The sequence below is a fragment of the Rhinopithecus bieti genome, unplaced genomic scaffold, assembly GCF_001698545.2.
Source record: "Rhinopithecus bieti isolate Rb0 unplaced genomic scaffold, ASM169854v2 scaffold_38004, whole genome shotgun sequence".
NCBI lineage: Eukaryota > Metazoa > Chordata > Mammalia > Primates > Cercopithecidae > Rhinopithecus > Rhinopithecus bieti.
Window position 1 is genome coordinate 1,836,762 of NW_016816095.1, and position 12,754 is coordinate 1,849,515.

At 37.3% G+C, this 12,754-nt stretch overlaps 1 protein-coding gene across 1 annotated transcript in view; it reads right to left on the minus strand.

Annotated features, from left to right (window-relative positions):
• Positions 1-12,754, minus strand: part of TENM3 (teneurin transmembrane protein 3) — a 494,169-nt gene that overhangs the window by 157,144 nt on the left and 324,271 nt on the right. Inside the window, 1 exon segment of the mRNA XM_017854351.1 lies at positions 12,380-12,618. Within this exon segment, the coding sequence (XP_017709840.1) occupies positions 12,380-12,618 (239 nt within the window).

A 12,754-nucleotide genomic window follows, 5' to 3' on the forward strand; every position in this document is an offset into this window, starting at 1 on the left:
AAAACATTTTTATGAAGCCTACATTCCATTTGCTCCCCTTTAATCTGGGATCGCTCAGAGACCAGTTTTCCTGAGTTATTACTAACTTAACCATTATTAATTAATATTTAGGGAGCATTTGTTGAAATATATTTCAAAGCAAAACACAGAGGAAGTTGCAGTCTCTGATCCCTGGGAGACTTGCTCACACTGCCAGCCTGTTTCTGTATTTGGTGGTCTCAGTCTCCTTTCCTAAAAATAAATGGCCCACTTTCCCATTTTAAACATGCAATGCTTCTCTTTATGTGACTCTTTTCCAAGATTATGAAGAATTTGAAGAAGTAAAAAAAAAGCATCTAAAAATACCATTCATCTAAAAATGGAAAATGTAAAATTTGTGATTATTTGAAATGACTGAAACAATATAGTTAGGCTTTATAAACAAATTCTATGTCACTCATATAGGCTTACTAACCATATCATGCAGTTAGCTTGTTAAAACTAGAAATGTAGTTGACAAAAAGATTAAGGATCTGGAATAAAATCGGGAAACCCAGTGGAAAAGCTCCACAGCACTTTCGGTTCCCTAAGCAGTGATTCCTGTGTTGGTAAAAATGGGCTGATCACCTTTATAATTGTGAACCTTCTAAAGTATTATTTTGTAAATAAGTATTTTCCATTTATATACTTCTTTTTTTAAGTGATTGACCTAAATTTTAATACATTTATTTTAAAGGAAATTCTATATTACCTTAAGGGAAAAAATCAGTGTATCTTGATATGAATAGCAATCAGCAAAATTACTTTTTTTATGACACAGAGTCTCGCTCTATTGCCAGGCTGGAGTGCAGTGGCATGATCTCGGCTCACTGCAACCTCCACCTCCTGTGTTCAAGCAATTCTCCTGCCTCAGCCTCCCAAGTAGCTGGGACTACAGGTGCATGCCACCACACCTGGCTAAGTTTTTGTATTTTAGTAGAGACGGGGTTTTACCATGTTGGTCAGGATGGTCTCAATCTCCTGACCTCATGATCTGCCCGCCTCAGGCTCCCAAAACGCTGGAATTACAGGTGTGAGCCACCATGCCCGGCCAAAAATTACTCTTTATTTGTAAAAGAGATGTGAAAGGCAAGTGTCAGAGATGGCTAACATCTGCTGAGACCTTCCTCATGACACAATCTGATACAACAAAATCAGAATGCAAAATAGAATTCATTTCTCATTTTGTCTTTCATTGTTATTATTCTTCCGTTCATGTTCTATCTATAAATTCTTAAACCTAAGATGAAACAATGCCCTAGCACACCGTGGGAAAAGTTCTGGACTTAAAAATAAGGAGACCTAGATTATGGTTCCTTTTAAAGGATTTGCTGACTGGACAAGTCACTGATTTTCTGGGCCTAAGATTTTTCTTTTAGAAAAGTGTGGATAATAGTATTTAATTTACTAGGTTGTTATAAAGAAGAAGAAGAAGGAAGAGAGCTAAAATTAACTGAGCACTTACATTTTGCCAGGCACATTACTTTATTCAATTTTCCCCATAGCTGTACTAATTCAAAACCTGTTTATATTGATGAAGAAATTCAGGTTTATGAAGGTTAAGTACCCTAGATTACATAGCTAGTAAGTGACAAAGGTGAGATACAAACACAAATCTGGCTGCTGTGAGAGTCTATGCTTATTAACAGTACTTTAAAAACAAATTGTACTGTGGTATACAAATTTGAAATTATATTTTGTCATAGAAGATGGTGAAATCACTGTGATAAAGATTACTTCTTACTCATCTTTGTGAATTCAGTATTTAGAAGAGATATTCAAAAACAGCTAAGTTTAATGAAATTGACTTTGATATTAGAAATAATTAAAAGGAGATACATGTAAAAATAAGCAAAAATCTGAAATCTGCAAAACCACTTGTATCACTTTCTCTCAAAACCAAGAGTCCCATATTCTACATATTATACGCAGTCATCTTCTAGGTAGCCTTGGATATCCTTCTGTCTCTCTGGGAAATGCAGGATCATGTGTGAAAGGCTTCCTCTCCTTCAGGGGCAGGTGGAGGCTTATTGAAAGTCATAAAGAGAATGGGTTCCCCAGTGGAGGAGAAAACAGAAAGGACCAGCCAGTGGCTAAAGTATTAGGGTGGTAAGACAATCCCAGGACAGAGCCAGCCAATGTCATGCCAGGCTGGTTGACAGACAGCCACCAGAAGAGGAGCATTAGGTAAGTCACCACGACACAATGTAACAGGTAACAGAAAGACTGGAAGTTCTTATCATTAATAACATGAAATCTTCTCTCAGAAAATATCTTAGTATTATACAGAGGTGGACCTAGCTAAACAAACATACTTGTTCTTCGCGTCACTGTATAGAATGTAAAATGGGAAGATGCACAATGGGAGGGCCTCCGAGTAAGATTCTTTGCCCCTTTAGGCCCAACTCAATCATGAAAATGAGACGTGCTGACCTCCTTAGTTATCAAACACAGGGCAACATGACGCTTATCTCCAAACAGCTTTGGAGATGTAGGATACACACACACATCTGTACGTTTTATTTCTTCAAAACAGATTGAGTACTCATGAATGGAAAGAAATCACAGATATCTTTTTCTTTACCAGTTTTTTTTTTTTTGAGATGGACTTTCGCTCTCCTTGCCCAGGCTGGAGTGCAATGGCGCAATCTCGGCTCACCACAACCTCCGCCTCCCGGGTTCAAGCGATACTCCTGTCTCAACCTCCCGAGTAGCTGGAATTACAGGCATGAGCCATCACGCCTGGCTAATTTTGTATTTTCAGTAGAGACAGGGTTTCTCCATGTTGGTCAGGCTGGCCTCAAATTTCCAACCTCAGGTGATCTGCCTGCCACGGTCTCCCAAAATGCTGGGATCACAGGTGTGAGCCACCGCGCCCGGCCTCCTTTACCAGTTTTTAAAAACATCTTTTGGAAATTCTTTATAAGTAAAATTCTTAAAGTATGTATGTATGTTATCTGAAATTAAGAGAAAGGAACAAACAGAAAGAGACTATGGGATTCTTGTGGCAATTTTAGGTCTAGTTTCCCCAAATTTCCAAAGTGACATTTCTACTTCTAGATGTGAACTGCAACACTGGGTTCTAGGTAAACTAAGTCAATAATGAAAACTAAAAAAAAAAAAAAATAACATTTTCCCCTAAGACACAGATAAATTTTCTCTTTATTATATCACAATATATTGGTTTTAATCCTCCTGATGGTTGATATTTTCGGGTTACATTTATGTTTCTGTGATAACACTTGGAATCTGTCCCTACATCAGCATTTGCCAAAACACATAATCTGAGTTATTATTTAGGCCTTAGCAGGAAAATCTTTCTTGAATGCTCAGATTCAGTAAGTTCTGCCTTTTATGCAGTCTCTTAGTTTCCTACACTTCTCCTTTTTAAATAGTTACTATAACTGTAATTAATTACTCAGTGTTTGCATTCTACAAAAGAATATAATATCTAAGAGGCAAGGAATGTATTTTCACTGCTGTCACTGTCACAGTGTCTGACCTATGGTAGTCACCTAATAAATGTTGAATGAATGATGGATGAATGAATGGTCAGTTCCTTTTCTGACAAGTGTTATATTACTAAAGTTACTAAAGAAGAAACTGGAATTTTTTTAAACCTATTTTTTATTTTTTAGAGATGCTCTTGCTATGTCGTTCAGGCTGGGGTGCAGTGGCCATCCACAGGCATGATCATCAGGCACTACAGCCTCGAACTCCTAGGCTCAAGCGGTGATCCTTCCGCCTCAGCCTCCCAGAAAGCTGTGACTACAGGTGCGTGCCACCACGTCTGGCTTTGGAATCTTATTTTTAAGGAAAAGGGACAAGGTGAGCAGTCTGCAGACATTCTAAGACGATGTGGGAACAATAAACTCTATAGAAATTTAAATTTTATTTGATCTGTTATATTCTAGGATGAGACCTTTGTTTAATACAGATTCAATGAAACTTAAAGGTTTTGTGCTGAATTCACTTCTAAAATTTCTAGTAATTTGTCAAGTTTTTTTTAACCTTCTGTGTATGCCATTTACTTTTCTTTCACTCCTCTCTATGCAGGCATTTCTCTCTGAACATGCTGCTGTTAGCACCACTAATGTAAAAGCAAATGACATATGCAATGCCAATTAAATATTTATGCAACGTAGCAGTAAAGTGGTAAATATTGTATTATGCTTTCCACTTGTCGTCAGGAGATGTTGCTACATTTTGCAAAAATGATAGTTTAAAACAGAGAAAATTTCACTATATTTCATGAATAAGATATTTATATCTAGCATAAACTGGAGGTAAGCTGACTTTAAAGGTATTTCTTATTGTTCTGTCTTTGAATATTTTTCAAGTCAGAGAGATCCCTATATTTAAATGGTAAACACCATCTGTTTAAGTGCATTCTTTTCTTTTCTTTTTTTGAGACAGAGTCTCACTCTGTTGCCCAGGCTGGAGTGCAGTGGCGCAATCTCTGCTTGCTGCAACCTCCGCCTCCCGGGTTCAAGCGATTCTCCTGCCTCAGCCTCCTGAGTAGCTGGGACTTCAGGTGCGTGCCACCATGCCTGGCTAACTTTTTGTATTTTTAGTAGAGATGGGGTTTTGCCAGGCTGGTCTTGAACTCCTGGCTTCCTCCCAAAGTGCTGGGATTACAGGTGTGAGCCACCGTGCCCAGCCAAGTGTATTACTGTCATATATTATTTACTTTAGCTGACCTCATATCAAACTAAGAGTAAAATAAATTACGTTCGTGGGGAGAGGAGGAGCTTACTTTCTATACTGGTAAATTATTTTACTCTGAGTCTTTAATCACCATTGAATCAGGCTTAAATATGTCCTTAAGGATTCAAGAACAAAATAAAATATTGAAAACCGACTCTAAATTTTAGTCTTACAATTTTCCATCCTCTAAAATATAGGCAATACATTTTTCCTACAATGTGATGAAATCATGTTAGTATTAAAATGCTTCCATACCATCTCAGATAAAAATGCATTTTCTGAATATAATGCAACTCAGAGTGAAGGGAAGAAGCTGTAGTGAAAAATGGTATGTAATTCATTGCTCAGCTGTGTTCTAGAACATTATAAAACAGCACTTTTATTACAAAGACACGTCCAAAAAGAAAAAAGAACGTCAGACACATTTTATTTTGCCATATATAGTTAAATGGTTGATTTTTCATGAAGCATAAAGGGTTGGCATATTTTCCCTTCTGACCCTGAGTTGCATATATATAGCTACTACCATCATCAATTTCAAAGTACACAGAGAGGTAAAAATGTTCATAAAATGCAAATAGGCCCAGAAGTAGGACAGATAACTGCTAAGGAATCATAACTGCATGAACCTGGATTCGACAGGTTATGTTTTGCCAGATCTAGGGAATGCTTATGTCGTTAAACAGCCTTTTTAGCAGGCATATGACAACATGTATTTTAGAAATCAGTTGGTAGCAGCTGTTCAAAGGAAATAAATAACTACATATGTATTTTTTTTAAATGAAAGGAACAGTAAAAATTTGAGTAGTTCTCTGGTTTGCTATACTTGTCAGGAGCTCGTAAGAAAACAAAGCTGAGCTATTTGCTTTCATTGGGCAATCAGTTAACAAAACAGTCCCTTAAAATTTCAGATTTTATGGAAAAATTTTTGTGGGGATAAAAAATAACCATTGGGTATTAGGGTGTTGGGAGGTAATAGGGAGTGACTATTAAAGGATGCAGGGTTTCTTTTTGGAGGTGAGAGAAATGTTCTGTGATGATAGCTGCAAAATTCTGTGGACATGTAACACTAAACACCATCGGACTGTATATTTAAATGGATAAACCACACGGTATGTGCACTGGGTCTCAATAAAACTGTAATTTAAAACACTCTGTTGTCAAATGAATTACTGGTTAGGAAAAATCTCGCCAAAAGGGCAAGATAATTGAGAAAATATACCACCATAATATAGTCTGATAATAGTTTTTTCTCTAGTGTTCCTTAAAGTTCATGTGCAAATACCTTTAGTGCTACTGTACATGGAGAAATTCTCTGACTCTGCCTAGCAGTGCACAGAAATGCTCCAGAAATTAAAGGTCTATAATGGTGTTATTTGAAGTCTGATTTGAGTGGCTTTTTTTGCAGTTTAATTGGCATCATCCCAAGCATTCATTTATTTATTTATTTAATTTATTTATTTATTTTTTATTATACTTTAAGTTCTAGGTAGCATGGGCATAACGTGGCAGGTGTTGTTACATATGTAATCTGCATGTTGGTGTGCTGCACCCATCAACTCGTCACATCCCAAGCATTTATTACGATTTGCATGTAGTAATGCTTTAAACATGTTTATGCTTCATGAGGGATTTCTGGCCATTTTTCTATGTGTATGACATTGACATTTCAGGTTATCTTCTACACAGAAAAAAGAGCTTTCTGTAAGCAAAGAACAATACCAAGACTCCTACCCACTGTATAACTGTGAACAGAAGCAGAACATACACGCTTCTCATTTTTGCCATTCTTGGTGAACAATTAGTGGTTATTGGTCATCTCTCTTTTTTTTTTCTTTTAAGTTTCAGAGCCAAAAAAAGAAGAATGAGTACATCAGGGCCCAGAGAAGCGCAACAGGTATTTCTTTGGGTAGGTCTGTATCACTAAGTATAATCACTGAACTTAACATTTGTGGTTAGAAATCAGTAGAATTTCTGTTGTGTAAAGGCACAGCCACTCAAAGGTTAATGGATTAGCGAAGGATTTTAACTGGAGGCTCAGTAATCCAAAGAAAATCATAACACAACTCCGCTGCAAGGAAGTTTACCATATGTACATTTGATTTTTAAAAACTGAGATATGCAAAAGCACGTCACATTTACTCTATCATGAATCAGCTCAGGTTTCTCAATTCTACTTGCTCCTCTATCCCAGTAGGGCCTCATGATCTCCCAGTTACGGCTAGTTTTCTAACAGGTTCCAAATGATAGTTCCTAGCCCCATGTTGCTGTTTGAGTTTAATGAAAAATAGTACAATTTAAACTTCGGTTTCTTCAACTTACTAGCTACATTTCAAGTGCTCAACAGCCACTCGTGTCTAGTGGCTACTAAATTGGACAGTGTGGAAACAGAACATTTCCGTCATGAAATGGGACATGTGACAGCATTTCCTAGACCTGTGCTACTCACAGTGTGGTCTGAAAAGCACAGCAGCATCGCCTGAGAGCCTGCTGGAAAAACGGATCTCAGTTCTCACTTTGGATCTGCTAAATCCCAATATGCATTTCAGCAAGGTCCCCAGGCGATTCCTAGGCACAGGAATGCTTGGAAAGCACAAGTCTGGGCCTCCTTTCGTTGCATTACGTGTTCTGGAAGGCCACTGAAGCAATCTTTCAAAAACATAAAGTGATTCCTTTTCACTCCTATGCTTAAATCTCTTCAATTTCTTCTCTATTTTTGCTTCTTAAAAACCCTCACAGGAGACAGTATAGTGTAAAAGTCCTCGTATGTGTGCCTTCAGGAGAGCCATCTCTCTAAGCCACAGACTCCCTGTTTGTTAAAAGAAGAAACCTCCTAAGGTTGTTGTGGAAATTAAATGAGGTAATTCATACAGTTTCTAGAACAACGCCTGGCACGGTAAGCACTGCACATGCACCATGGCAGGTATTTCGCGTTTCTTCCTTGCTGTTCCTCAGATGACCTCATCTGAAGGTGATTTTCTCACTAGCCATTGGCATGAGGTGAACAAAGCTCCAGTTCAGGCATCAGGTGCTAGATCAAGTCTTTCCGCCAAATCTTCAGCGAAACGTAGGTACCATCTGTCTTCTCTTTTTGCTCATCAAGCTGGTATGAAAGCACGTATGGGGTTAAAAGGGAATTTTTATGCATACCCTTATCACTTGACTATGAGCTTCTAGAATGAAGAGCTAATTTGGACCTCTGACATCTGTCAGAGTGGCCAGGAAAATGTTAACCTAAAAATAGTTACTGAAAAACCATTAAGTATCAGAGTAAACTGAGGTACATTTTAAAAAATACCGGGCTGGGCACAGTGGTAGCCCATTCCTGTCATCTCAGCACTTTGGGAGGCTGAGGCAAGAGGATAGCTTGATTCTAGGAGTTCGAGACCAATCTGGGAAACATAGAGAGATCCTGTCTCTACAAAAAATAAAAAAAAAAATTAGCTGGGCATGGTGGTGTGTGCCTGTAGTCCCAGCTACTAGGGAGGCTGAGATGGGAGGATCACTTGAGCCCAGGAGGCAAAGGCTGCAGTGAGCCGTGACTGTGTCATTGCACTCCAGCCTGTGAGACAGAGTGAGATCCTGTCTTGAAAAAATAAAAATATAAAAAATAAATAAAAACTAATACTTAGATAAGGACTTTATAGGTATGGCATGAAAGCCAGAAATTTAAAGAAATAAAGAGTGAGAACCTGTCTCAAAAAAATAAAAATATAAAAAATAAATACAAACGAATACTTAGATTAAATAAGGACTTTACAGGTATGTCTTGAAAGCCAGAAATATAAAGGAAAAAAATACATGTGACGACTTTAAAACTTCTGTATGAAATACGGTAAAAATGACTATGACCAAAGTTAATAATATTTTGGAAAAGTATATAACATGGGACAAAAAATTCATATCCTTAATTGAAAATAGCCTTTTTAAATCAAAAAGAAAGGAGAATAGCCCCAACAGAAAAGTGGAGGCTCTTCACACACAAAAAGAGAAATACAAATGGCCAATAAATGTATGAGAAGATATTCAGCGCTACTAGTAATAAATCCAACTAACAACGTTTGAACCTAAGAGATTGGCAAAAGTTAAAAATATGCAAATAAAGTATAGATAGATAAATAGAGGTAATGACTAGCATTGGTGGTTACGTAAACTGACAGTTGCCGTGGTTTTCAAAGTTTAAAACATGCCTACTCTTTGGTACAGCAAATATCTTTCAAAGACTTTATACCAATAAAAAACTGGATCAAATGAGCACATACGCACATGCCAACATACACAGACACAGGCGTAAGAAAATAAGTCACTGTATTTTGGGGAACTAGTTATTTAAGAATAGCCACTAAATAAAATTATATAGATGATGTATAATGAATGATATATGAGAAAAGCCTAGTATAAAATGCATTTAAAAATATGGACCTCTAGCTGTATATGTACATGGGAAAATACCTGGAAGGCTATACAACAAAAAGTTGACAGCACGCACTGTGGGATTACAACTCATTTTCACTTTTTAAGGTCTTGCTTTACTCTCTGAAATTTTGAAGAAACAGAAAAAATAAACAACAAAGCCTGCCCACCTCCCTCCCTCCCTTCTTGCCTTTCTTTCAGAAGCTGTTCACCTTGTCTATCCTGAGATAACTTACCTTAGAGAAGAGACATGTTAAATCTACATTGTCGTACGTTCTCATTATCTTACTGGAAAGTAAGAAAAAATATTCTAAGAAATAATTCCTCAAGCTTTTTTTTTAACGTCTTAGGCTTTTACTTTATATTGACAGTCAATATAAGAGGAGGGAATTTTAAGGGAATGGAAAAAAAAGTTTAAGGATGCCTGCGTTTCTGTTAAAGGTTGCAAGGTCAACCTCATGATGACATTGGTCTTCCCCATTGATTCTGGGGTTTATCAGACTGATCTGGCTGGATGGGCAAGTGTCTCTTTTCTCCCTCTCTGCTTTATATGCACACTTAATAGAAAAGGACAACCTTCCCTGAGAGAAGTGTCCTGTTCTTTTTCTCAAGGGTAAAGGCAACATCTTTAATCAAAAAAGATTTATCATGTGAACTGATGAGGGAATGAAATTTTTTCACCTGATTAAAAATAAAATCATTGTGTTAGTGCGTTAGTCCTTTAAATGCAGGAAGACCAATGAAAATTTGAAGCATACATGTGCTTCATTAAAGCGATAAAAGTATGAGAAAATTCTTTGAAGATAAAAGTAAATTTTTGCTAGATAACACTGGGATTGTATCTTCTTAATCCCTAGCACAATAACTAGATCAAAACAAATGTTCAATAAATATCTGTTGAACTGAAAAGCCTACATGAGTATACTAACTAGATAATTTGCATGTTGCCATGTGGGGAAAAATAAAAGCAAAGGGAAGAGTTTATGACCATGGTACTAGTAGGAATAAAGCAGATTGCTAATGACTAAAAAGTAAAACCAGGCAATACGAAAAAAAAGAAAATTTTGAGTTTTACTTACAAGTCTGATAGTTATATTCACTAATGGATCCTTAAAAAGAGTAGAAGTCTCACAGGTAACAGTGACTGATCTCACATTAAAATGCTATTTTTTCCTGCTAGTCACACCATGAAAATAAAATTAAATGGCATTAGAATTGATATTCAAAATATTTAACAACTGGAAGCACACAGACACTTATCAATCAAAAAGGATGCCTGACCAGTCAACCTGACACTGAATTCCAGCCCTGCATATTTATCTACCTGGTATGCACCATAGTAAAAAAAAATCTGCAACAAGCACATATTCTTTTTTATTTTTAAGTTGCAGGGTACATATGCAGGAAGTGCAGGTTTGTTACACAGGTAAATGTGTGCATGGTGGTTTTGCTGCACCTATCAACCCATCGCCTAGGTATAAAGCCCAGCGTGCATTAGCTGTTTTTAACTAATGCTCTCCCTCCCCCCATCCCACCCCATGACAGGCCCCGGTGTGTCTTGTTCCCTTCTCTGTGCCCATGTGTTCTCCTTGTTCAGCTCAAATACATATTCTTAATTTAGTACATCCCATTTATGACCGGTCCATTTCAGAACCATTTAAAATTCTTTAGCAGCATACTTCTGACAGGCACAAATAATATATACAGTTAACTAGAATAGAATTTCTTGATGGCTGATACATTTTCTAACTGAATACTAGAAATCTGTCTCTGGAATATTGATTTTTGTTGTGAAATTACTCATTCACCTTCTGTGTTATGAAACAACAGCAGTATTGTCTCACTAGGGTGTGATCCTGGTCAAGTGATAACCCCTTCAGTATCTGGTTGCCCATCTCTATAAGGAGAAAGTGAACTTAGATTAAAACATGACAGAAAGGTAACAGAAAGGTTTCATCTTGCTTTGACCTCTGACTGGTTGGTAGAGGCGGTCAGAGGTAGTGAATGAAGCACTCAGATGAAGATAAGCAGCATGTAATCGGGTTAAGGAGAGAAAGTGCTGAGTCATTAACGATGTCTTCCATGGTCAAAGAATTGGAAAAATTACTGCATAACATGTCACATAGCTGCCATCCCTGACTCAACTGTCTCTGAAGTTCTCCCATGCTCTACAATTCTGTTTTCCCATTAAACACTGACTCAAAATGGTTATTTCACTTTCCAAAGTGCCTAATTATATCATAGGAGTACTGTAGCCAGTGCAAGATACTGGTCCACTGCAAAAGCATCAAAGTATTCTACATACAGCTCTGCAATACTCTTATTCAGTTATAGAATTTCATGGGGCATCACAAATTGCTTTGTAAACTTGAAGATGCATCACTGGCTATTGTTCCTGGTGGATAAACCACAAAGCCTGTGATTTATCTCAGTGGACACCATTAGCCTTTCAATGTGGTAGGCCTTTTCCTACACTTAGAAGAAGATCAAAATACAATGTGATCATCTCTGGCATTTTAAAAAGCAATTTCCAGTAGTTTGAATGCTCAAATATGTTATGAAATGGTTAAATAAAAGCAATATTTACAACTTCTATTAGTAGCTTCCATTATTTGGGTTACTATCAGATGAAAAACATGATCAATACTACATCAGAAGAGAAGAAAAATCCACATATATGAATGAGTATATAATCCATTCATTGCTTTATGGACGCCCAGTTCTCTGGAGAGCTTTCCTGAGTGCAAGATGATGGCCCTGAGTGATGAGTTTTACATTTAGATGGCTGAGTGAACTGAGAGACTTGTAATATCACAAGTAGTGGAGAGCTCCCTATTGAGTACGCATCGAAGGAAATCCTGCACGGGGTTCATTACTGCAAGCACATGAATTATTTTGTGCACATGAAATGCCACAGAGCTATCCATGTTTCACAAGGGATAAGTCAAACACAAATGTACCCTATAGTTTTTGTCCAAAGAATATACCTCACTGTTTATGGAAATGAACTACCCACAAAACCTGCTTTTCTATGTATCTAAATTTGCTGAAAATTACTGAAAATACTCTGTGATTTATGATATATTATTACCAAACTCACCCCCACCAAATATAACCTCAAACTCACCCCCACCAAATATAACCTCATAGTATGCTTCTAGACCAAATGAATAAATACAAGTAATAAAACAATGTAACACCCTGATTTACAGACAAAGTAATTCTAAGAACTTGTTCTTACCTATAAAATAAGACAGGAGTATTGCCAGGAGCACCGAGACCCCTACGGCACACAGTGCAGTGCATTTCCAGCTGCAGTACTTTGAGGACTTCTTGAATTTAAAAGCACTTCTTGATAGGGTGTTTCTAGGTAGTGGCCGAGTAGGCGGTGAATAAACAGAGCCAGATGCCATTGTGTATCCTGGGGTTGCAGTACTGAACAGTGGCGTTGTCCCTGTTCCTGTTTTGAATAGGAAATGCCTGTGGAAAAAGGAGAATATCATTATAAGATACAAATATGTTGCAATATGAGAGACAAGAGACAGCGATGCATTTAGCTCTTCTGTCTCTTTTGCTCTCTCCTCTCTCTCTCCTTTTTTTTTTTCTTAAAGAATTT